The following is a 25,901-nucleotide window of genomic DNA, read 5'->3' on the forward strand; positions in this document are numbered from 1 at the left end:
TTATTAAGCATTACTACGTACTACAGAACTTAAAAAAAATGACTTTAATAAAAAAATACCGTAAACGGTAATGATACTGATGTTATTTCTATTCAAGAGATATCATGACCTTTTTTTTTTAAAAATTTTAGCTTCAACATTACATTCTTTTTAGGAAGCCTACGATTAGCACTCATTAGAGTTACAACGAGTAACTATATAACGATGAAATTTTTTTAATTTTTTTATAGGGTTAGGGTGAAATTTTTTCATGGCTTTAAATTTTTTCTTTTTTTTTTTTTTTTTTTTTAAACCGATCCCAGTTGTCTCTCCAATACAGACAGATTCACTTGTAATTCACAGATATCAATGATCTGCATATTGTAAATATATATCTATATATATAATATATGCTTACTTGTTTATTACTTTCTATTTTTTTTTAAATATCAGCGATTGCACCTCTACTAAAAAATACACTGGTTTGTCACAGCACAAAGTGGCTGCTGACATTCGATCAGTCCTGTTTATTAAGATCATCATCGAATCATCAAATTCCATTTTTTTACTTTTCTCACATATCTTCGTTTTATTCCACTTTTGGCAAAAATAAGATGACTATTGAGTTCCACAACACTTTTGATGGCCAAAAAAGACCGTCATTCATTGGTCCTCTTGGTTCCATTCCACAACCTCTGGATGGATCAAGAAACAAAAAAAAGAAGGAAAAAAAATATGCAAATAAATCACAACAAATTCAAAGAGAAAAACAACAACAGCAGCAGCAATTGTTACGTAATATATCTGCCGAAATGAAAACTACTGTTCAAATTCTTTCTCATGGAACATCGGATTGCCAATCACCTTCACTTATTCTGAAAACTGCAAAAGGCGATCGTCACCTATTTGGTCGCTTTGGAGAAGGTTTGCAACGGTCAATCAATCAAAATCGCGTAAAATTTGGAAAACTAAAAAATGTTTTTATTTCTGGCCCTCTTGATTGGTCTTCATTAGGAGGTCTTCCTGGAATAATTCTTACACTAGCTGACCAGGGGGTAAAAAAGATGACTTTGCATTCAGCTGTTGATAATTTACCTTGGGCATGTGCAACTTGGCGCAATTTTGTTCTTAGAGGAAATCTTGATTTTCAAATTAAAAACGCTAGTAAGGAAATTTACTCAGATAAATATATTTGTGTTAAGGGAGTACATATATATCCCGAAACGATCACTGAAAACGATTATTTAAACAGAAATATTGATCAAGAAGAAGTTGATCGTGAATCTCTCAGTATTTTAAACAGACTTTTTTCAAAACAAACTATTACCAAACAAGAAGGAAACGACTACAAGCTCGGACCTGTGTCAAACGCTGCTCTTCCTGCAGTTTTGCGTGACTCTCGAGTTTCTTGTTACATGATTCAAATTCGTCCTAGTCGTGGTAAATTCATCCCTCAAAAAGCCATTAGTTTAGGTGTCCCCCGCGGAGAAATGTTTGCAAAATTAGCTGACGGTGAATCTATTATTACACCTGATGGGAAAACTGTTCATCCTCATGAAGTTTTAGAACCTCCTAATATCAACGGCCGTGTTCTTGTCATTGACTGTCCCACTAATGATTATGTTAAAGATCTTATCAATGGTCATGATTGGCGCGAAAACTTATCACCTGATTTAGGCAGTCATTCTAACAATTCTAGCGTTAACAATCCTACCAATAGCAACAATAACCCAGACATACCTCCTGATTCTAAACGACGAAGAGCTCAGTCTGATCTTGAGAATAATTTTATTGATCCATGTCATGGGTATTCTGAACCAGTAACTGTAGCTTTTCATATGTTAGGAGAATCTGTAAACCCATTTGATGGTCCATATTTTGATTGGATAACTCAACAAGATTCTACTGTGTTTTCACCGGAATGTATGCATTTTATCACACATCCATTTTATGCCCCCGATGGTATTTCATTAGAGTCTGCTGCATTGTTAAATATGAAACTTCGGAAAATTTTTCCAGATAATTTCAAGCGACTATATACTGCTGATGCACCATTGAACTTCCCTAGCTTAGAGAAGACCCAGAATAAACTCTTTCCAATGCTTACAATGGCTAGTATTTCATTAGAACAGGATATCATTTACCAAACTACCTTTGAAAAATCTGGTGGACGTGTGGATTGGGACTCTTTGGAAGCTCAGTTAGACAGCGAAATAGAAAAAAGTGGTACCGATCAAGCACTTAGAAATGATAACAAATCTAAATTTAAAGCATGCATTGAAAGCGACAAAATAGTTGAGAAACACCTTAAGGATATTGAAATAGTGACATTGGGAACCGGTAGTGCGATGCCCAATAAATACCGTAATGTAGTTGCAACCCTTGTTAATATTCCCAGCTCTCGAAATACCCGCTCTATTTTATTTGACTGTGGCGAAAATACCTTAGGAAATATGAAAAGAATATATGGCCCTGAAAAACTTAAAGAGGTCGTTTCTAATATCGGTATTTTCTATCTTTCTCATCTGCACGCTGATCATCATCTCGGTGCTATTTCATTTATCACATACTGGCTAAAGTTGGCAAATTCGCAGGACCGAATTCAGCGGCCTTTATACATTATGGGACCCTGGAAGTATTTTGATTTTTTGAAAGAGTGGTCCCAATTAGAATCTGAAGTCGAGATAGGTAGACTACGGTTTGTTGATAATGAATCTGCGATTGTTGGTTGGGGTTTTTGTGACAAAACATCACCCAATTTTTCTAGATATTCTTATATCCAGGAAATGAAACAAGATATGGGACTTACATCTGTTCGTACTTGCAAAGCTATACATTGTGAGCTTGCTTACTGCGTTTCATTCAACTTCTCGCTTGACAATGTTGAAGAAAACAATCACAGACCATCTTCACCATCACGTTCTCCTTCAAGATCACATTCACCAAATTCATCCAAACAGACATTTCAAGTTTCATATTCTGGAGATACTAGACCAACTGAATTTTTTGCTAAACGGGTTGGTTTTGGATCGGATCTTTTAATTCACGAAGCTACTCATGATAATGGTTTAGAAGCTGAAGCTTTCAAAAAGAAACACTCTACAATATCTGAGGCTATTGGAGTAGCCCGTAGCATGAAAGCTAAGTATACAATTCTGACTCATTTTTCTCAGCGTTATCCGAAACTACCAAATATGGACGGGTTACAAAATCTTAATGAAGATTCTGAAGCTACTGAAAAAATAAAAGAATTACCTGTATTTGCATTTGCCTTTGATGGAATGCATATAAAAATTGGAGAGATTCCAAAGCAGCGTTACTTTTTTGGTGAATTAGAAAAGATTTTTGATGAGGTTGAAGAAATGGAGGACGAGGAAGGGGAGGATGAGGAAGGAAATTCTAGAAAAAAATGATAAGAAATTATTACTAGACATTAAGGCATATTAAAACTTCAATTAATACGAGATAAATTCACTAAAAACACAGTCATTGAAATCTTTACATCGTACGTGTTTATAATCAGATTTTTACTAGCTTAAAGTAACATTTATTATAAACTTATTATTCATTATCATTTAGTATGTGAATCAACTTTAAGTAATATATTATTTACAACTTAGCATCTCTTTCAAGGTAGCCTCTAGAAGTAAGCCAAGCTTCGACATCTTTAGAGTCACGTTCGGTCCATGAAATATATGCATGAAGTCGATCTTTAGTATTGGCTAGAGTTTGGTCGTAGCCTTTAGTATCCTTATCCTTGAAGAAGGCCTCAAAATCAGCAAGCTGCTCCTTAGTGCTAAAGCCTGCACTAGCACCACCAACGACACGAGCAAGAAGACCTAAGCTGGCAGGGTAGATCTCACTTAACTTATCCCAGTTTTCCTTGAACCAGCTCCAGACTTGTTCAATAGATTCTGTAGTTGTAGAAAATGGAGCAAAAATGTAAGAAACATCTTGTGTACGAATGGTACCATCAAGAGTAAAATTTAAGGCTTTAGCACGAAGATCCTTATCAGTGCTATAGCCAAGAGAACGGACAGCAGTAAGGCCCTCAACAGAAGATTTTTTATGGTAAATACTTAAGAGCTTGTCAAATGCTTCTTTACCACCGTACTTGCCAGCGGCTCTAAAAACAGCGCCACGCAGATTAGGGTCAATTGCGTTTTCATTTCCAGCAGAATAATTCTTAAACTTTGCCAATGCATCATCAATAAAAGAGGGAATCTCAGCTCCAACAGCTGCACTATACAAATTAGCCTTCAGTTGCTGAAGAAGAAGTCCATCTTGTGGCTTGATTTCCCAACCAAGTTCTAAGGACTTGTTTTCAACGAGACTAGCTTGAAGTTTTTTAAGAGCTTCATTAATATCTTTGGGTTGGAAAAGCCAAGCACGTTTCACACTAGCATAATTTCCCAAAACACTGTCCCAAACATTAGGTTCCGATTCATTCTTCCATCCGTTAATTAACTCCAAGAACGCACTTGTCTTAGAATAGCCACTAGAAGCTAGAGCACGGGCATCAGCAACAAGACCCATACGATCTTCAACTGAAAGAAGATCAGCAGATTTTGCAAGCTTTGAAACACGCTCAGGCGAATATTTTACACGATAAATACCCGCCTGATCTCCGTTAAGTTTAAAAAATGAAGGATCTTTAACGGTAATAGTTGCCGTTCTATTTTCAAGCAAAATGGTTTCATCAATTCCATCCTTGGTACGTAAAGCAAGGTTGATAGGATAAATGGTTTCATCTTCGGCGGGAGTTGGATCACCAGTGTTAAGAAATCTGTTTTGAGTGACAGTGATTTTATCACCATCTTCTTCAACAGAAACAACAGGAAAACCAACCTTTTTAGTCCAAGTATTCATAACGGCTGAAACATTTTTGCCCGATGCATTTTCAAGAGCATTCCAAAGATCTTCAGTTTTAGTGTTACTGTACTTGTGAAGTTTGAGATAATCAGATATTCCTTTAATAAAATTATCTTCTCCAAGATAATTAGCAAGCATCTTTAAGACCGAGGACCCCTTGGAATATGAGATAGCATCAAAAATCTGGTTAATCTCATCGGCTTTGCTAACAGGCACTTCAATTGGGTGGGATGAACGAAGAGCATCAAGACCAAGAGAAGATTGCAATGTATCACCAACATAGGTTTCCCAAACACGCCAGTCAGGGTAAAATTCGTTACAAGAAAACCAAGACATCCAGGTGGCAAAACCTTCATTAAGCCAAAGACCATCCCACCATTCCATAGTAACTAAGTCGCCGAACCATTGATGAGCCAATTCGTGTTGAACAACTTCAGCCACACGTTGTTTAGTTGCAGCACTATCGTTTTTTTCATCAAAAAGTAGGTCAACAACGCGATAGGTAACGAGACCCCAGTTTTCCATAGCACCCGCAGAAAAATCATGAATGCCAATCATGTCCATTTTAGGAAGAGGGTATTTAACATCAAAAGTTTTTTCAAAGAAAGCAAGGGTTTTGGCTCCAAGGTCAGCAGAAAATTGTGCTCTAGATTCTAATCCAGGAGTGGTGTAGACTCTAACAGGAACTCTGAATAAATTAGATTCAACATAATTAAATTCACCAACAATGAATGCAACAAGATAGGAAGACATAACGGGAGTAGTGTTAAAGACAGTAGCAACTTTATCATTGTCAAGAGGTCTAGTCTCTTTGACATCCATATTAGAGAGCGCAGTTAAATTTTTGTCATGAATAAGAGTAATATCATAAGTCGCTTTAAGAGCAGGCTCATCGAAACCAGGAAAAGCACGACGGGCATCAGCAGGCTCCATTTGGGTTGTAGCTAGATATTTGGTAACACCATTATCGTCAGTATACTTGCTTCTATAGAAGCCAGCAAGCTTATCGTTAAGGAGTCCAACGTATTCAATATCGAGAACTGCTTTTGACCCCTTTTTAAATTCATCCTTAAATTCAAAAGTGACAGTAGTGTCATCTTTATTAAATGTTGTGGTGACAGGTTCAACAGGGGCACCATCATCAACTTTAAGTGTCGACTTGATTACATCAATTTCCAAGCTATTGATTGTAATAGAAGATGAAGTTTCTTGAATATCAAGGCTATTTAAGTCAGTATTTTCCTAGACAGCAAATTAAAAAAAATTCATACCTAATAACGACATTTCCGTCAAACTTGAAAGTTTCAAAATTTGGGTTAAGGGTTAAATTATAATTTGTAGGCTTAACATTAGTAGGAAGCAATTGTCTTTCAGGAATTTTGCTTGAACTAGAAAATGGGTATTGGTTAGCTTGCTTATCAAAAATCAGATTTTTTCCAAGGGATTTTAATATTTTGTTAGGAACAACATTAGATTGGTAGATGGTAATGTTTGTTATAAGGCCAATTAAAAAAAAAATGGCGATTCCTAACTTCCAAGAAATTTTAGGCATTACTGAAAACCCCTCCAAAAAAAATATTGAAGTGAAATTTATGAAATAGAAGAATTAATGCAAATGAAAAAAAAATATATATTATTTAATGAGGAATTAACCAAGAGTTAAAGAAAGATAAAAAGAAGAAATGTTGTTGTGGGATCTTAGGGAAACGCAGTTAAATAGTTGTTGTACGTAGGTAGAAGTGAGAGTATTTTTGATTGATTTTATCAAAAAGGAAATTGAGGGCTGCATGTCTAAAAAGTGCAACAAATTATTATGAGTTTAGTTACAAATAACTTAAACAATGGCATAATTTAGTGGTTTCGTTAAAACGCAAATAATTAGGAATTAGGAATTTGTAACGAAAAGAATCATTGGAATTAGGAATTTTTATTAAAAAGAATCATTGGGATTAGAGATTTTTAATGAAAAGAATCATTGGAGAAATGCCAAAATTTAAAATAAAAACAGAATTAGGATCAATGTGATCAATTTTATAATTTTATAATTTGGGAGCTGAAAAAAGATAATGGTTAAATTAAAAAAAAACAATTACTTACGCAGAGGCACCATCAGCTGAATAACACATTTGAGAAGGGTAATGATGAAAGCTAGACAAGAAAGAGGAATGCTTAGAACAATATTGACGAGATTGGTGATAGGGTTTTTTTTGAATTGATTTGTTTATTATTCTGTTGTGTGGTGGGTTAAAAGTTGAAGGATTGATAAATTTGGTGGCAATAGGGTTTGGGGTAGGGGTACCATAAAGGCTAGCTTGACTAATTGATGATAAATTTCTCTGTACATAAGAAGTTTGGGTTCTTCTCGTCTTCAAAACAATATCAATTGATCTTTGTGGTGCTAATTTGCGGTAGGTAGATATCATTTTATTTTAAACCCAAATACTTTTCAAAAGATCGTGATTTAATTTCTAATTTATTTATTACTAGTCTAAAATATAAAAAAAATTATATCCTCAATGATAGCTTTGGCTTTAGATAAATAAATTAAAAAAAAGAAAAAAAAAGTTGTAATATGTCCAATATAAAAATTTTCAAATAACTTTTCTTGGTAAATTAAATAGTGCACTGAGCATTTTGGACTTAATTTCAGGGTAACCGCTAGTAATAACTGTTACTTACTGAAAATAGGTACAATAAAGATAATTAGATCAAGTTATCCAATAAAGCTTCAATAGCGCCTTGAACATGGCCACCACTACGTCTCAGAGCTCGAACGTTACGATCAAAATCGTAAAAACCAAGTTCATTCAATTGGCGCAATTGTGACTCATATTTTTCTTCTGGAGGACGATTATCAGCTTGATCAGCTGCATTAGTTGCGTTTCTAGAAGCTTCCATTGCTTGATTAAGTGATTGAAGATATTGAGTTTGCTGTTGAATTATCTCAGGGTTTAACAAAGCGGAAAATGGATTATCTGCAGAAGAATTTTCATATCCAGATTCAGATGCTCCTCTATTAGTTCCCAAAGCCTGTGAGAGAGATTGAAGATTTTGTTGAAGATCCGCAAAGGGATTAGCCGACTGGTTTGAATTACCTAGCATTTGCGACAACAATGAAGCGGTAGGATCAATAGAAGGGGAAGATGTGGCACCAGAATTAGAAGTATTGTTTTCAGATGCTCTTGTTTCAGTCTCTGATATATTCTCAGCTACCCCAGGAGCAGGAAATGTATTCGTACGAGCAGGGTTCATTGCCTGTTGCATCTGCATCATAGATCTGATAGCTTCAGGATTTGTCAACATGTTGCGAAAACTTTCGTTGCCCATCATAGAACGAAACATTGGAGCCATGTTTTGTAATTGAGGATTAGAGTTTATCAACATTTCAATCATACTGGGGTTGCTGAGCATAGCATTCATCTGTTCGCGAACGCCAGGCTGAGACAATAAATTAGCTAGTTCATCTGGATTAGGGATACTTCCCATTCCACCATCCGGTCCAAACATGGATGCACTTGGAAGGTTAGCAAAGCCAGCATAACGAGCACCTGTCAAATCAGCAAGGGGATTACCAACAGTTCCACCAGTCGAAAAGGAAGTGGGGACATTAGGGGTAGTGGAAGAAGTGACAGAAGGTGATGAAGAAGATGTCGCGGGTGTTGATTGAGGTGCTGCACCACGAATAAGGTGTACTGTTTGACCATTTTTAATTTTGTAAGTTCCAATAGTTTCATGATCTTTAAGAACACGACCAGAATAAATTATTCTTTGGCGTTCTGCTGGAATAGAAGATTGTTCAGCAACAATATTTTTCAAATCCAAAACAGTAGAATCTAGAGAAATTTCAACATTATACTTCTTGTCACTTGAAGACCTTAAAAAGCATTAGTAAAAAAAACATCTTCGCTTCATATTATTGACTTACTTCACAATGATTTCAATAGTGTTTGCAGAAGTTTCAGTATCGGACATTGTATGAGAAAGTAATTATATTATTGGCAATTGTTATTATTTGTTTCTATGGCTAAAGACAAGTGTTGTTAATTAAAAGGGCGCTTGAGTGCCATCGGGCTAATTTAAGAAAAAGAAAATAAAGAATAAGGTAGCAGAAAATTTATGGGAGCTAAATAGCCGACTCTCCTCGTTTTCCTCATTCTGTAAGTTGCGCAGAACTTATTATTTTGTAATTAGTTTTCATTTGTTGTGTAAATCTTATTCAAACACAGAGTTTCCCCTAAGTTCTTAACTGGACAACTGGCGCTATATGATTATTTTCATTAATAACCACCAGAACTTATAAAAGTTTTTCTATCATAATTAGGATAATGCTCGGTAGATCGTAATTTTTTTTTATTCAAAGAAATTGTTGAGAATATTTTCACCAAAAAATTATATAAAGATGACTAATAGCGGAATTTTTTATGGTAGGTTATTAAGGATTAGAGATCAATACCATTCTTCAGGGCTCCTTTTATATTTCAATCATCTTATATTCAGTTGACTTATCAATATGGATTTTGAAACAATATTGGCATCCGTGTACGTATTTTTATTTTCATTTTTTTTTAATTTATATTACTTTATTTTTTAAATTTCAGCATTTAAAGAACATACCTATTTTACTATCTTTTCTATATCATTAAACATTTTTTTTTTATTTTGCTGACAGATTTTTCTAGTGCAGGTGCAGTTGGAAGCAAAATTGTTTTCCATCCTCGTAAGTGGGAACCTTCATTTTAAATGACATTTCTAATATATAATTCTCTCATTTTATGACTCAGTTGATACTATTCGAACTCTTCAACAAACATCGACCAATTTTTCCTATAGACTTCCTCTACGTCGATACTGGAGTGGTCTAGGGGCTTCTGTCGCACTAACCACACCTGCTTTTACAACATATATGGTTGCGTATAGACAGTCAAAACGCGAGCTCACACCATATTTTGGGTCTGATTCCATGACGAACTATATTATCAGCGGGACAAATGCTGAGTTAGCCAGTAGTTTTATTTGGACACCAATGGAGGTAGTAAAGGGACGAATGCAAATTTCAAAATCAGGAACATCAACATTCAAGCTTTTAAAGTCGATATATGCTACCGAAGGTATAAAGGGGTTTTTTCGTGGTTATTGGATTGGAATCGCGGTTTTTGTTCCCCATTCTATTGTTTGGTGGGCCACCTATGAAAAGGCCAAAACTTTTCTTGTGAACAATATGTTACCACCTAATTCAACATATGCTGATTTATCTCCAGGTTTAATCGCCTGCGCAAGTGTTGTAGGCACTGTAAGTGCCGCTACTGCAGCAAACTTTTTAGATGTTGTTAAAACACGTCAACAACTTGCTGTTTCAGACGAAATAAAAAACATTCGTCCCGATGATGCAAAAGGCGTTATAACTGTGGCTAAAAATCTTATTAAAGAGGTAGGTTTGTTTAGGGCCATGGTGAAAGGCTTACATATTCGCTTGATGCATGCATTGCCTTCAGGTGTTTTATCAATGGTAATTGTTGAGACACTCAATCCAGACATTAATATTAAAAGCTCTGAGGGGAAGGAGTTTGAAGAAGAGGAACAAATATTAGGGTAATGACTACCATCAAAAATAAAACACAATCATTTCATTTTGATGATTTGAAGTTTTTTGGGTGCAAAAATGATGAATGAATAGTACAGAAATTCCTTTAAAACCTGGCTAACGTTCCTGTTTGGTTAAAAACTGCCATTTTTGTTCGCTTTTCTCAGTCATCTTTTTAACATTCAAATATTTCTCCAACAAACAACCATACTGAAGGCTCTTATTTGTCTTTTTTAGTCATTTAATTTTGACACTTACTACTCTGTAAATATTTTTTATATCTAAACCTACGTTTCATTTTGTTTTAATTCAATCAAAATTTATATGCTTAATTATGACTTTTCATTATTGTACGGCTGAAATGTGTTATTTTTTAAACGATAGTCCGATCCAAAAAAAAAAAAAACCATTAATGGTATTATGAATATTCATGAAAATGAGCCATAAAATGGCATTGACTTTTTTAAAGCAACACAAACGTATTTCTCTGTTTTAAAATAAATTCTATTTGGATGAATCCAGACAATTGATTAGGAAGTTTTTGGATCCGTTGACAGAGATGTCAACGGAGATTTTACCAGAGTCATAATGGTAGATGTGCTCACGCAGAAACAACTTGGGTTTCACTGCTCCACGTCTAGTGCATGCCTTACTAGGGTGCTCTTCACTCATCATAGAGAGACTTGTTTCTGTCAATTAGCACTTGAAGGAAAAGTGTTGGTAAAATTTGTATTGTGAATGATTTGTTAATGATTGTTTATCACTATGTTAGATTCTCTCCCCACAATGCTTAAGACATTGTTTGGCCTTTCTCGCATGAGGAATTTCTGCAATATTCTTCTTCAACCTCATGATTTTCTCTCTGTAGAGAGGACAAAGGAAATACTTCGCCATCTGGTGAGCAACATGTCAAATGCTAAATTCTAGGATCAAAAACTAATATTTTTTCTTTTATGACTTTTCACATCCTTCTTGCAGTCTATATTGGAATTAAAAGCATCAGTGATTATCAACGTTCATTCAAATATATTATAATACAAGTTACATTTCAGTCATTACTCATTAAAAGAATCTATCGTCAGTCATTCCTCTTCAAAAGATTCCTCTTCCAAAGATTTTTTGTTTGGGCTCGAAACCAAAGTCGTGGACTGGGCTTCATCCGTATTTTTCGAAGCTTCAATGAAAGCCTCTAGTTCTTCTTCTTCTTCTGCCATTGTAGACTCAAACTGTGGCGGCCTAATTTCTTTGGCTTGTTGAGAACGTGACATAGAATTAGAGCGACGACGGGCATTGGAAAAGTTAAATTCTCCAGAAAGTGCAACATCTTCAACCTCATCCCCAGGAGCACCCCAATTGCAACGACCATGACCGTTCTTCTTCACTGAATTGGGGTTTTGGTCAGAGTGGCCCGCCTTAGCAAAATAGCGAGGCTCGTCGGATGAGTTAGAATAAGTGCGAACAGTTCTAGTCATATTGAAGATATAGATTTGGAAATATTTAAAAGAAGTTTAATAATAAATAAAGCGGTGAGGGTTTAAAAAAATTGAATCGTATGTTAATAGGAATGTTTAAAAATTGAAAAGTGGACTTTTTTCATGCTTTTATAGTTTTTCTTGCGCAACCCCACAATTAGTGTTGTTATCGACTTCAGGTCAAATGGGGTCGTGTGACTTTGATACTTCCCCTCTTTTAATCACTCGATTTAACTAAAGTTGATGGGGGCATAGCCCCAATGTCATGCGTTAAAAAAATGGGGCAACTCTATCCAGTTAATACAAAACATAGCTATACGAAGAATGCTTCACACCACAACAATTTTCATCCCTCATAGAAAAACAAGTGTCCTCTCGCTACACACCTAGCTCGAAGAGCGATCCTTTGCCTTTACGGCCTCATGAAAACATACAGTGACAACCCAGCCAAAATCCAACTTCTGGCTGGAAGCTTTGCCACCGAAGCTAACAAGAGATTGAATAAAGTTAACCACATTATCAGGCTCTATCAAAATCGGCGCAACTCTATTCTCAAAACGCAATGACTATATTAAATGACAGCATTTTCATGCTTTATAAGGCATCAAAAGGTTTCCACTAACCCTGGTACAATGGTACATACCCAAACAATAAATTAGAAACCGACAATGACAAATTACAACACCAAAAATCTACGGAAGGCCCTATATTCATTCTGTCTGGTACCATTCAGTTGAAAACAGGACATGGAAAGTTCGCCAAGTACATTACTGAGTACACCAAGAGCGAAAATAACATACAAGGCAAATGCCGATTAAATTATGAAAAATATTTTGTTGTACAATAGAAATAAGGCAGAACTTAATAGATTATGTAATTCCGTTAAAAAAATAACTATTGCTTTTTTGTAAAGCAACAGTTATTGGGCTAGCACCATTGCCCTTCATTCTTTAATATACAGGTATTATATTTTCATGTTTAGGTCTATGAGGGAAAAAAAAATATTCATTAAATGTTAGAAAATTTGGATTGCAAGTTGTTGACTAATATATATAGGCTTGACACCCCCTCCGCCCGTATGCATCCCAGCCAGTTAGGGAATTAGACGAGCCACCTAGCCATGGTCCTGAAGACTTAATATAGATTACTATATTAATCTATGACGTTTTCAGTTCCATTGCCTGGGAGGGGGAATGAGGGGGTGTTAAGCATATTTAACTTAATGTTCTATAGATGTAAATGAAGCGTAATGTTTTAGTTGTAAGTCCTAATTACAAACACCTATATTTAATTGGCTCAAAAAGTACATAACATATTTTTAAAATTTAAGTTAAACTAAAATTGCAACTCATATTACACTCGTATTTAGTCAAATCTTACCTCAGTATTTGAAATTTAACAAGTCTTAACCAGGCTCATTTATTATTCATTACTAATTAAAAAAAAAATTTTTTTTCTGTTTTATTCTTATATATTTCTATATAAGACACGAGTTCCCCTCTTTAAATATTAGATATAAAACAACAAAAAGAAGACATTATAAATTATGCCTGAACCAACTTCCAACATTCTAACGACCCCTGTTAACAGAATTTTATTACTTTTGACTTCTGACACTGTTAAGAGTCCATCGCTTGTTGAGTCAATCACAAATAAATTCAAGCAAAATATAACCTCAAACGAAATTCACCGCCATGTTATTGATCGAATCTCAAATGGTGCAGCGAAACTTCCAAGCTGTTATTTTTCTACAGTTTACTATCTACCCAGCTCTTTTCAGGAGCAAGAAGATTTGTTTGCCACTCAAAGTGTATTGAGTTCTCTTTTTGAAGCTATTGAAGTCAATGGCACCTTACAAACCATATTACTTTCTTCAGATTCTTCTCAGGACATCCCTGTAATCACACCCAAAATGATTACTTCAGCCATTGTTGCTGGTTTTTTGCAATCAGAAGACAAACTTTCATTTATTAAACCTCACCAGTTGGTAGAATCAACTGCAGCTGCTACTCTTTTAAATCGACGATCCAAAAAACAGCCTGAAGAATCGGTGGAAAATACAACAATTAATTCTAAAAAGAAGCTTCCTATTTTTAAACGGAAACAAACGGACATATCTGAAAAAGGAGCTATTTCATCTTTACCTCATAATACTGATCATATTTCTTCCGGAGTTGTGAAGCTGACATTAAGTGATGATTTTGATGATAATGATGATAGTATGGATGACGGTCTTATTGACGAAAACGCATTATTAATAGAAGCAGCAAAAACTTTATCTAAACCTATTGTTCTTCCTCCCAGATGCGACCCGGGTCCTGGAAAACGCCGTCGCAAAGCATGCAGAGATTGCACTTGTGGTTTACGCGAACTTGAAATTCAAGAAGAAGAAGAACACCGCAAAAACCAAAATGCTGTTATTCTTAATCTTGATGGAGATAATAAGGACGATGATTATGCTATTGATTTCACTGTTGCTGTTGGAAAACCCGTTGGCTCTTGTGGCTCTTGTGCTCTTGGTGATGCTTTCCGTTGTGACAGTTGCCCATATCTTGGCCTTCCTCCTTTCAAACCTGGCGAAATAATTAAAATTTCTTCTATCAAAAATGATCTGTGAATTAAGAAAAAAACATGACAGATACACCATTTTATTACCCTAACTATTCTATAGATATTTATTTTATTAAGTCATTAATTCAATCGAAATGCAAAATATGGTCCTAAATCTAACCCTATCGCAGCAATAAATTCAAGAACAATTTCAACTATTTCAGGCTTAAAACTATAATCCAATAGTTGCTTTAACGTAATTTGTATAAATTCAGAAGAAGTTCCATTAGTGATTGCTTTAAAACATACATTAATTTCTGAAAACATGTCAAAGCAATTTTTAAGAGATAGAACAAGACTATCAAAAGGAATTATTCCAGGCATACAAACATCAAAAACAGGAGTACGTTCAATGTAAAATTGGGGGTAGCTTTCTGCTCCTAATATATTTGTAACGCGTTCAGGTTCACAAAGAAGGTCTGGGGGTTTATACAGTGCATTCTGAGGGAGAAGACCTTTTTTTTCTAAAACTGATACATACCAATCTGTATGAGTACCATCAACGTTCCAGCGAGTCGAAAATTCTTCAAATGGAATCCACCGTATGTCTTCCCCAGAAGTTGACCAAATGGTATCTTTTTTATTGTGACTTGAACTGTCTTGACAGCCCAACATGCTTGGTGGAATTGCCATGGGATCTAAAAGCTCTGTAGGATGAAAAGATGATTTATAAAGCATTTTAGGACACGATGGAACATATAATCCCAGACAATAATAAGGTAATTGTAAATCTTGGGTTAAGACAACCTCGCGTAATACTGAAATCTTTCCAAGTTCTAAATCAGAATAGTCTGAATCCCAAACAAGATAGACAGATGATAAACAATTGCCAGGTAAAATATCTAAAACTCCAAAAGCTATTAGCTTGCCCATATACCGATATTCATGATGGAATGTTCCTCCTCCCAAATCTTTTATATCCTGTAGAGTAAGAACTTTATCTGATGGATATTTATTTGAATTCAAAGGTGAACGACAAAGAAATCGATCAAAAGATGACATAGTTACCTCATCAAAAGAATCTTTATGTATTGCAACCTGGTACTTGCGATATAGTTCAAACTTTTCTTGTGTTGCCATTGGAATCTTTAAAAATACTTCAAATTGTGGCCGACAGGTATACAAAATAGATTTAAATTCAATAGAATTTTTTGTTTGGGCTATTTCTTTTTGCTGTTTGCTAATCACAGTCTCAAAAGAAAAATCATTTGGTGTGAGATAAAGACCTGGATCTCTACTTTGTGATTGAAGATGATCGAAATCTGCATCAACACGATGAACGTTATATGGAAGATTGTATTCAGCCAACTTTTTTTTATTTTTTTTAAAGTAAATTTTTTCATTTTTATTGTTTTGAAGGTTCACTTTAAATCCGTCATGACTATCATTTTGATAAAGTGAACTTGATATACTCAATAAATTTGTTTCTGATTCTCCCAAAACCCATCTATTAAAACGATTAAGAGCTTTTCTATGGTCTTTTGATGGTTTAAATTTGGAAACAATCAAACGCATCGTGTATTGTGGGCAGCAGCTATTACGCTGATCAATTTTATAAAACGTGTTTCCTGATCTTCTAAAACCCCGATTAAGCATCTCTGAGTAAACCTCTACAGGAACAGCCGAAACATTTGAATCCTTCATAAGCCGGTCGGACGATAAAACAGGCTCGTCGTCGATATTAATTGAATAAAGAGAGGTTCCCTGGCGTTCTGTTGATTTAGAGCTAGTTGAAGTTCCATTGCAATAACCACAATGGCGATTGTCCATGTAATCAGCCCATTTAACGACAGAACGGGCAGATATTGGTGCTTTGCCAAAGTCTTGATTAGAAGTTTTTAACGAAACCAAGGATGTAACAGATGTGACTTTGGCATCAGTCATGATTCAAATTGTTAAATTTAAACCTTTAGTGTTCTAGAGAATTGAAACAAAAACTAAAATTAAAAAAAGATAGAGTAAATTTGTAAAATGATAGAAGTTTTCTGATGAATTATTTTAACATTAACATGGGGGCAATAACATGAATTGTAATCATCTTAATCAATAAACCAGTTAAATATTTTAAGTATTTTAAATATTTTAATTATAAATAAAAATATGATCAATTTTGTGTGACGCTATTTGCAGACGTACTCTTTTGGTTTTAGTTAAATAAAAACAAAGCAAACAATAGTTAAAGCATTACTATAATAGTTACTTCAAGTGTTATCTCAATAATTTCTGTTACATGTAATTGTAATAATTAGTACTACTGTATCTTGAAAAAACTGTTGGTATTTGCTTGCTTTTGCTAATTATTATTATAATATTTAGGGCAACTGAAAGATTATTCAACACAAGTGTTAATAACCTGACATTAATATTTTCAAGTTGCTATCTTTAATTATTTGAGTTGACCAACATTGCAAACTTATGACAATTTTAAGACCATCGAATATTATGAACAGAACCGGTTTATTTACCTATCGAAGGGTCACATTGGCCATCGTTAACATTTCTCCTTGTTTTAAACCACTTCATTTACCATGCCACCGTTTGAATTCAACAAAATCTAAAGCTCAAACATATTATTCACTTTTCCCTAAGACATTTCCAAATGGGCCACCACCTTCTGGACCGTTTAAAGTACCAGTCAATGCTCTTCGCAAGGAATATCTACAACTACAGGCTACCGCGCATCCAGATAGACTAGGACCGACTGCCACTGATGAACAACGCACAAAAGCCGAAAATCGCTCAGCTCAATTAAGTGTAGCATATCATACATTACTATCTCCGTTAAGACGCGCACAGCACATAGTTGCTTGTCGGGAAGGAATTGCAGATCCTTTATCTGAAGATGCAGGTCGATCTCAACAAGAAGCAGCTGAAGCTCGAGCCGAAAAAGAGGTTGATAGCTCCAGTATAATTACCGACGAAGACTTTTTGATGGACGTTTTAATGGCTCGTGAGGCTGCAGATGAAGTTTCTTCGCCAGAAGAACTAAAGGCGCTAGTTGAAGAAAATAAACAGCGTATGTCTATCATTGAAGAGGAATTAGATCTTGCATTTAAGTCGGATGATTTAAGTCTGGCTACTGAACTGACTAGGAAGCTAAGCTACTGGGCAGGTATTGATCGTCAACTGCAAGATGTTTCTGAACAATTTGAATAAACTGGAGACCTTATACCCCCTTTTGTAAATAAAAAATGCGAGATGAATAAATACAAAATATATCGAAAATAAACTTAAGACTTTACCTAAGCATAACTTCCGATTAAACAATTATAAAGAGGAAATATTGAAAGCTGTTAAAGGTTGTTAACACTTAAAATTTAATGTTCCATTTTGTAATCACTCTATTAGGACTAGGCTAAGAATGAATATTAGAGATAGTTATTGCGGAGGCGGGTTTCGACTAGAATGGAAGTAATTATTAACGGTTACCCTGTACTGTTCCTTCTTCTTCTTCTTTTTTTTTTTTTTTTTTTTTTTTTTTGAATATATTCGCTGTTATTATAAGTTTTGAACACATAATCTATTGTTATTAATTTCATTTATTTTTATTTACATTTATAAATGTCATTTCATCTTGAAGGAGTCTCAGATAAATATTCTTCTGATACCTTTAACGAAAATGAATTTAATTACGATTTAACAGCAATTGTCGATATAGGTTTAAATGGTATAAGGTTTTCAGTATCATCTACAAGTGATATCCACGCACGCATTCTTCCCTGCCGTTATAAGGATAGGGCTGCAATTTCATTATTTGACACCCAAAATCAATCTTTAGAACAAATTTCAACCACCTCTCGGATATCCGACAATTTAAAGAAGAATCTCAAAAAACCTTCTGAAGAATATGATGAAAATTCAGATATAAAAAACGTTTCTCAATTTCCGAATAACACAAATATCAAGAATTTAGTTAACCCTTCAAAAGCCCCTAATTCGATAACCCATGATGATTCAAAGGACTTTAAAGTGATTGGAAATAAAAATTCTATTTCTGAAACTATTATCCATGATGTTGTCTATGCTTTGCTTCGTTTTAAATCCGTATGCAAAGATTTCAAGGTTCCTAAAGAAAATATTTGCATTGTTGCAACTGAGGCTATCTATGATGCTTCAAATTTATCAGATTTTTGTCGAACTATAACAAATGCTACTGGTTGGGAAATTTCCATTGTTAGTAAATCAGAAGAAGCTATGTTAAAAGCTTATGGTGTGGCTTCTTCTTTTAATGCAGTTCAAGGCTTGATAATGGATTTAGGAGGTGGATCTACTCAGATCTCTTGGATTTCTTGCATAGACGGTGATCTTAAAATTTCTGATAACCCTGTTTCATTACCATACGGCTCTGCAGCTCTTACTCGCCGCTTAAATAGATGTTCTTCACCCACATCAAACGAATTGCCAACAGAAAGTGTAAATGATATTTTGAATGAAATAAAAATTCATTTTCGAGAAGCTATCAGCTCTATTAACATTCCCGAAGACATTTTTAATTCTGCTATTGATTCTGGGGGGTTTAAGTTGTATGTATCTGGGGGTGGGTACCGCGGTCTTGGAAGTTTATTATTATCCAGAGAAGAATTTAATTCAACAACTATACCAGCTCACTCCTCCCCATATTCCTATCCAATCCCTATCATAAATGGATATGCTTGTACATGCAAACCTTTACTTCGTCTCATTGACCAATTCAACCCTTTAAATTCACATTATTCAGTTTTAGACTTTGCTCGTAATAACAGCAATTTATCTATATTTGAACATGGGTCATCAGCTGGAGGAAAAACCAAAGCATTTAAAGTTTCTGAACGACGGGCCAACCAACTTCCTTCAGTGATTCTTTTAGTAAAAGCACTTTTAAATTCATTTCCTCCTATACGAAAAGTTCTTTTTTCTCAAGACGGAATTCGTGAAGGTGTACTTTTTCAGAGACTTTCTAAGGATATCCGTATGCAAGACCCTTTAATAGTTGCAACTCGATTACTAAGACCCAAAAGTTCACAGCTTTATTTGGAACTTTTAAAAAAATCAATTCCCGTTGACGACCAAAATTCTGAGGTTCTTGTCCCCCATGTTATCCACTCACGATTATTACCAGCTCTTGTCAATACTGCATTTGCTCACTCTTCCTTTCCTAAAGAGCTTCAACCACTTTCTGCATTGAACATTGCTATTTTAGGAGCCCTATCTGACACCCATGGCTTATCACATGAAGTACGTATATTATTAGGACTAGCTTTATGTCAAAGGTGGGGCGGTGAACTTCCTGATCCTGTTTTACGGGAAAATATGATATCTATTCTTTCTACTCGCAAACTTGCTTGGTGGGCACTTTACTGTGGTCACATAATGCATGTAGTTGGAGGAGTCTACCCTGGTGGAACCATTCATGATGATATTTCACACAATGAAATTTTTTCTATTAATGCATCTTTTTCAAATAAACCTCATGATATTAAAATGAATTTTGATGGTAACAAGAACTCGAGATCAGGCTTAAAAAAAACTAGTGACACTGAATACATTGAAGAAATTTTGATTAGAATTCGAGCAAGTAAATCTTCACCTCAAACTGCTGCTCCAATGGTTCGAAATCGGATAAATAACTTAGAAAAAAAATTTAAAAAGCTTTTAAAAGAATTTGGTAAAACAGAGTCTTTCAAAGTATATGTTGAAATTGATTGGTTTTAAATTCATAACAAACTTATTTGGAAAAGTCTTTTCTTAAATACCGAACCCGGTGCTTTTTTATATCCATAAAGTTAGTAAGTTTAATTTATTCTCTTTTCTTAACTTTGAAATATGTATGCCGTTTTCTTCCGTTTCTTTAAAAAAATTCTGATGTTTTTTTTCTGCTAGCTTTCGGTTTGTGTTTCAATAGTTTAAAATTACACTTAAACCATAATATATGATAACAGAAATATACTGTTAAACAATTCTCATACTAAATTTGTTAGTAGAAAAAATTAACACATAAAATCCAAACAAAATTTTTGACCCAATTTTTTAAACCTAATTTTTTCTCGATGTATTATATAATCAAAACATTCTCAAAACCTGAAACCGAGAAAAAGATCATGAATTAATGTTCAAAAAGATATATGAAAATTTTTGTTTTTAACTCAAAATAAGTTTCGCTTAACAGAAAAATAAAATAGAACTTAACAAATATTTAGTTTTTAATTTCTTTTTCAGAAAACAAAATTTTAAATGCATCAGAATCTTGCTTTTCTTTTTTTTGAGATTGAACGCATTTTTTCCAATTAGAAATATCAATGTTTTGATCCTCTAAGCTTGTAATATATTCAGCAAGGATTTTTCTTGGAAATTGTAAATCAAAATTGGAAAACTTTTTAGTAATCTCTAATATCATGTCAACTGCAGGATCAGTGTTCTTTTGATTAAAGTTACTTTTTGAATATATTTTAACACTCAAATAATCACTTTCATGAAAATCTTTATTATTGTTCTCGTTCAATATTTGAAAATCTGGGTAATTTAAGTTTTTTGCTGACTTAATGAAAAGATTCTTCAACGTATTTGTATCTCCATTTGGAAGCGCAACCACTTGCATGTGTATATGTATGTTTTTCTCTCGAGAAAATTCAAATGCTACAACCAACTGTGAGCTCAAAACAGTTTCACTAAAATAAGTATTTAATAACGATGAAACGTATTTCTTCTGCTCATTAAGTACATTGCACTTTAAGATTTCCTCGTTTGTATTTAAATTTCCCTTAATATTTTCCAATTTAGCAACATGAAAAAGTGGAGCTATTAAAACATGTCTACCACCCGGTGTTAGCAAAGGGCCACGAGCCAAAGTTAAATAAGTATTCTCAGAAATTGAAACAATTAGATGAGTTGTTACATCTGGATTGGCTAAACATAAAAAACAATCCTGGGGTTGTACATCAATTCGTTTATTGACATCTTTAAAAACTCTCATCCTTTTATTGGAAAAATTTAAATCATCATCTGGAGAGTTTCTTTTCCCGTTGATAAAAGGAGACTGTGTGATAAATAAATCACTATTTTTATCAATGATTGATTCCTTTGAACACAGGTCATTAGTGTAAGGAAGTCGCAAAACAAATGAGTAATGAAATCGAGAGAGTGATTTTTGTAAATTTGACAATAAAGAAAAAGGTGCTAAAGAAACAAATCTGCAAATAATAAAACTATCTTTTTTAGTTAAATCCGATTCTTGGTAATTTGAAAAAAATGATGGCGATGAATAATATGGAGGTCGTTCACAAAATGTAGATATATTTTTCAAAATTTTTCCCAAGTTATTACGATCTTTTATATGTGATACAAAATGGTATCTTGGAGTTATGGCTTTTGTAACCATTTCTGTATCATGACAATAGAAGAACTTTTTCCCATCTTCATCAATATCTCTAACACCTTTAAAAATGTCTTTAGGATAATATTTAGATAAAAAAATGTCAATAGGAGCGAACTTTTTAAATGATTCTATTGCTTCATTAATAGATACATCATTGTCAGCTCCTTGAAACCATGCCAGATTAATTCCTTGCTTAGTTTTTAAAACTCCAAAATTGGTATCTAAAATTGTAACATTTTCGTGAATAAGTAAGGTAGTTTTTTCTTCTAGAGCCTTAGAATGTTTGTTAAAGACATTAGTTCTATCTACCAAAATATACGTTTGAATATCTGGAGTAACAAAATTTGAACAAAAATCGACAGACGTCACAAAAAGAATAAGAGCTGAAAAAGGTCCCCTGGTGGAATTTATTTTATTTGCTTTTAAAATAGCATCTGAATAATCCTTTTGTGAATTCAAAACTCCAAAAACAATAATTTTTTCAGATAGTACCATAGCTGAATTTTTTCGCACGAAATATATTATTTAAATTAAAATGAAATCCAATAAAATATTCTCTTTTTTAATTTGGAAACCGTAAAAATGATATCTCAATTATAAATCAAATTTTAAATTTGAAAAGTCATTGGCGTTCATAGAGTAATAAATGACACTTGTGATGGTATTTAAGGAATAGGTAACCCTAACCTATATATTCTGTAACACTGACAAATATTTGTATTGTCTCTTTTGGCTTTGGAAACCAATTTCTAAACTTTTCTATATTTCATTTCCTTAAGTTAGTGAAGGCACTTTTAAAGTTCTTGTTTGTTTGTTTGTTTGTTTGTTTGTTTGTTTCATAGCCAATAGTCTTATTTCTTTTGGTACATCAAATTCGGACTTTTTCAATAGTGTCATTGTTAATTGTTTCAGTTGTGACTAGCCCGCTGACATGGTTTACCCTGTGTCTTTTTGTTGCATTTATCAGACTTGTAAGATGTCTTTGTTACATGGTCATCTCTTAACCTCATCTAGGAACTTGATTCATTGGAGTTAATGTTGCTGTCTGTTTTGTTATACATACGACGGGAAACATCCATCCACTTCTAAAGTATTATCTTTTGTTCGAGTGTCGGATATATCTCCATTTTATTCCTCTCCCTTTTTATCATTTAGTGACAGTTCACAAACATAAATTATAAAAACTTACGTCGCCACAAATGAGTGCGATTCAGGTTTGCCAGAGTCTATATTTTTTTTTATGAATTGAGCCTTTGAATACTGAAGTGACTAAATGAAAAAATCTTTTGGAATATTTAATCATAGCGCCGCAATTCAAAACCCTAAAATTGGTTGGGATTAGTAGAAACAGGGAGATGAACAAAATTTTGATGGTGAGTTCGCACTACAAATCTTACCATCGATTTTACTTCAGGTTCCAATTGACAGACACGAGGTTCTCTAAGATGAGTGAAGAGTACATCAGCAAGATTGGTACCAATTGCTGGACTGTAAATGTAAATCTATCTCTGGGTAATGGTATCTACCCTTGTGACTTATGTGAAATCTCTGCTGACAAAGACGTCAACGGAGCCAGAAACACCAAGTTTCTGGCTTTTTCCAAGTAGCTTTTATTTCAATATACAAGTGTACGTCCATGTTCCTTTAAAGAAGTCTGCCATTTTATGGTACATTTTCATAAACAGGTGCTTCTCAATTCAATTATATAAAAATTAAAAAATAATAGTTGTAAAAATTTAACAAGACAACTTTAATTCAACCCTAAACTTCACGTTGACCAATGTACTTCCCTTGCTCAATACGATTTACTGTTAAAGCAGCAATGAGAGCAGCACCCACACCAGAGCCATCTTCCGCAGGAATAACAGTGATTGGATGTGATTTATAAGACTTAGATGACCATTCAAAGATTTCTGATAGAGCTTCAGCCATGCGGGCTTTAAAATGTGGATATTTGTTGAAAACAGAGCCATCTGCACCACAATGGCCAGATTGCATATCGATTTGTTTAATAATGGCAGCTACACCACAAGCGGAAAGACGAGCAGAACGTGTACCAATGAGTTCGGCAAGACGACGAATTAGTTTTCGTTCAGATTCTGTAACAAAAATTCCAAGTTTGTTAAGGAAAAGAGATTCAACTTCAGTAAGATTTTCCCAAGGATCTTCTTCAATTTGTGATAAAAACGATGCATCAAGAGAATAAGGTTTTCTCAAAGATTCAATATTTCTTCCTTCAAATATTGTTTCTTCATCATAAAGATCGCACAAAACTTTCCGTAAAATTTCGCCTAAATAATAACCAGATATCATTTTTTCAAAACATTGTTGACCAGGTCGTGGTGATTCATTGTCTATTGAAATATCCCATTCAGTACGGGGAAGTATTTTGTGTTCATTATCAAAAGCTCCCCATTCACAATTAATTGCCATATAATCATTAGGTGAAATATTCTGGTCATTTGGAAGAAGCCCTTCAAGCTTGGGTATATTGCAAAAGCGCTCATAATAGGCAGCATTACATCCTGTTCCAAAAATAAGACCCATTTTGGTTTGAGGGTCTACATAGTTTGAAGCAACAAGTGTTCCAGTAGTGTCGTTAATAAGAGCTGTAACAGAAATCGGCAATCCCTTTTTGCGAAGAGCTGATTCTAACATTGGCGCTACATCATGGCCTTCAACATCGTCAATATCAAAACCTTTAGTCCATGTTTGTAGTATCCCCCTATTAATGGCAGGTTGAGTACAAGGATAAGAAAAAGTGAACCCGAGTGAAATGTTTTTAATGGTTTCCCCAGGATGTGATGAGGACAGAAACTTCCCGACACAATCTGCAATATAATCGAACAAGTCATCTTTGGAGCCAACTTTAAGATTTTTGGGCATCAAATATTTGGATTGGGTTACGTCAAAACCTCTATTACCATCAAGAGTAATTTCAGCTACTCTAAAATTAGTGCCACCCATATCTAGCGCCAAATAAGCACCTTTTTCTTTTCCGGTTGGCCAATCCATAACCCAAGTAACATTCATTGGAATGCTTCCACCTTCTTTAGAAAGACCTTTACGAAGTTCTTCGACAAAGTGGTCAGTAATTTTTTTTAACATTTCTTTGTCAACAGTGAATTTTTTTTCGAGAATTGATATCGTATGAAGGAGGTCTTTCGGAACATCAGCCATAGAGCCCTAAATTTAAAAGCCATTAGCTAATGATTGCTATTGAGTTGAATATTCATTACGTACCTTACGAGAAGGAGGCTTGCGAGGACCAAGATTGACCATTTTAGAAGACCAATATAAAAGACAAAAAAAGGATAGATATTTATCTATGTATATAGAATTGAACAAATAGCTTGGTAGTGTATTGGTAAAAGTTAAAGTATCGCATTAAGTCTTGATTGCGACGAGAGATAAAAGAAATATCATTTTTAGATGATTATGTAATCAAAATAATTATTTAAGATAAATACTCTGTTAACTTTTCCCTATTATGTAACATAATATATGTGCTGTTGTTTTGTAATTACAAATCCAGTTACAACTTGTAGCACTACAAAATTATTTTTATTATCTACGTAAATAATTTATTCTATCACAATACACAATAATAAAACATGTCTAATGTGGCAAAATAAAAAATAAACACTTTTGTAATTTACTATCAGGTTGTGTCTCCCATAGTTTGATTAATACATATTTTTTAGGTAAGGGGGATATCCTACCGGTATTTCGGCGTCTCAAATAATATATTTTGGTTTTCAAGTTTTGTAATCTGAAAGACACTTGAGCTGATGTGTTATTTGGCTTCTTCGTTTTCGTTTCGTTCTACAATCCATTTGGTGAATATTGTTTTTAATTAGATGGTACCAGATAAAATGCATCTGGGACCTCCTATGGCTCTCTTGAGTTGTAGTTTGTTGTTTTATGTTTTGACTATGTAGTGTAGATGGGATAGTACTAATACTTTTAAACCTAAGAAAGATAATCACATGATTTACCCTAAGCCTTAAACTATTTTTGCCACACTTAAATAGAT

The 25,901-nt window shown here is 34.2% G+C and overlaps 10 protein-coding genes across 10 annotated transcripts; 5 read left to right on the top strand and 5 right to left on the bottom strand.

Moving 5' to 3' along the window:
- Positions 1-593: 593 nt before the first annotated feature.
- Positions 594-3,392, top strand: SAPINGB_P003842 (uncharacterized protein; the record flags this gene model as incomplete). Its single annotated transcript, XM_031998557.1, has 1 exon — positions 594-3,392. The coding sequence occupies one exon, from the start codon at positions 594-596 to the stop codon at positions 3,390-3,392; it is 2,799 nt and encodes a 932-aa protein (XP_031854448.1).
- A 196-nt stretch (positions 3,393-3,588) lies between these two features.
- SAPINGB_P003843 (uncharacterized protein) lies at positions 3,589-6,977 on the bottom strand (the record flags this gene model as incomplete). The annotated part of the gene is made up of 3 exons (XM_031998558.1): positions 3,589-6,073; positions 6,123-6,239; positions 6,949-6,977. The coding sequence occupies 3 exons, from the start codon at positions 6,975-6,977 to the stop codon at positions 3,589-3,591; spliced, it is 2,631 nt and encodes an 876-aa protein (XP_031854449.1).
- Positions 6,978-7,554: 577 nt separating this feature from the next.
- SAPINGB_P003844 (uncharacterized protein) lies at positions 7,555-8,823 on the bottom strand (the record flags this gene model as incomplete). The annotated part of the gene is made up of 2 exons (XM_031998559.1): positions 7,555-8,725; positions 8,777-8,823. 2 exons carry the CDS (start codon positions 8,821-8,823, stop codon positions 7,555-7,557), a joined length of 1,218 nt encoding a protein of 405 aa, XP_031854450.1.
- Positions 8,824-9,361: 538 nt separating this feature from the next.
- On the top strand, positions 9,362-10,444 carry SAPINGB_P003845 (uncharacterized protein; the record flags this gene model as incomplete). The annotated part of the gene is made up of 3 exons (XM_031998560.1): positions 9,362-9,390; positions 9,531-9,568; positions 9,633-10,444. 3 exons carry the CDS (start codon positions 9,362-9,364, stop codon positions 10,442-10,444), a joined length of 879 nt encoding a protein of 292 aa, XP_031854451.1.
- Positions 10,445-11,514: 1,070 nt separating this feature from the next.
- SAPINGB_P003846 (uncharacterized protein) lies at positions 11,515-11,904 on the bottom strand (the record flags this gene model as incomplete). The annotated part of the gene is made up of 1 exon (XM_031998561.1): positions 11,515-11,904. The coding sequence occupies one exon, from the start codon at positions 11,902-11,904 to the stop codon at positions 11,515-11,517; it is 390 nt and encodes a 129-aa protein (XP_031854452.1).
- Positions 11,905-13,450: 1,546 nt separating this feature from the next.
- Positions 13,451-14,521, top strand: SAPINGB_P003847 (uncharacterized protein; the record flags this gene model as incomplete). Its single annotated transcript, XM_031998562.1, has 1 exon — positions 13,451-14,521. The coding sequence occupies one exon, from the start codon at positions 13,451-13,453 to the stop codon at positions 14,519-14,521; it is 1,071 nt and encodes a 356-aa protein (XP_031854453.1).
- A 74-nt stretch (positions 14,522-14,595) lies between these two features.
- Positions 14,596-16,398, bottom strand: SAPINGB_P003848 (uncharacterized protein; the record flags this gene model as incomplete). Its single annotated transcript, XM_031998563.1, has 1 exon — positions 14,596-16,398. The coding sequence occupies one exon, from the start codon at positions 16,396-16,398 to the stop codon at positions 14,596-14,598; it is 1,803 nt and encodes a 600-aa protein (XP_031854454.1).
- Positions 16,399-16,929: 531 nt separating this feature from the next.
- Positions 16,930-17,670, top strand: SAPINGB_P003849 (uncharacterized protein; the record flags this gene model as incomplete). Its single annotated transcript, XM_031998564.1, has 1 exon — positions 16,930-17,670. One exon carries the CDS (start codon positions 16,930-16,932, stop codon positions 17,668-17,670), a length of 741 nt encoding a protein of 246 aa, XP_031854455.1.
- A 405-nt stretch (positions 17,671-18,075) lies between these two features.
- On the top strand, positions 18,076-20,205 carry SAPINGB_P003850 (uncharacterized protein; the record flags this gene model as incomplete). The annotated part of the gene is made up of 1 exon (XM_031998565.1): positions 18,076-20,205. The coding sequence occupies one exon, from the start codon at positions 18,076-18,078 to the stop codon at positions 20,203-20,205; it is 2,130 nt and encodes a 709-aa protein (XP_031854456.1).
- A 3,421-nt stretch (positions 20,206-23,626) lies between these two features.
- SAPINGB_P003851 (uncharacterized protein) lies at positions 23,627-25,147 on the bottom strand (the record flags this gene model as incomplete). Its single annotated transcript, XM_031998566.1, has 2 exons — positions 23,627-25,051; positions 25,109-25,147. The coding sequence occupies 2 exons, from the start codon at positions 25,145-25,147 to the stop codon at positions 23,627-23,629; spliced, it is 1,464 nt and encodes a 487-aa protein (XP_031854457.1).
- Positions 25,148-25,901: the final 754 nt, after the last annotated feature.

This window comes from Magnusiomyces paraingens (genome assembly GCF_902498895.1).
Source record: "Magnusiomyces paraingens strain CBS 517.90 genome assembly, contig: contig3, whole genome shotgun sequence".
Taxonomy (NCBI): Eukaryota; Fungi; Ascomycota; class Dipodascomycetes; order Dipodascales; family Dipodascaceae; genus Magnusiomyces; species Magnusiomyces paraingens.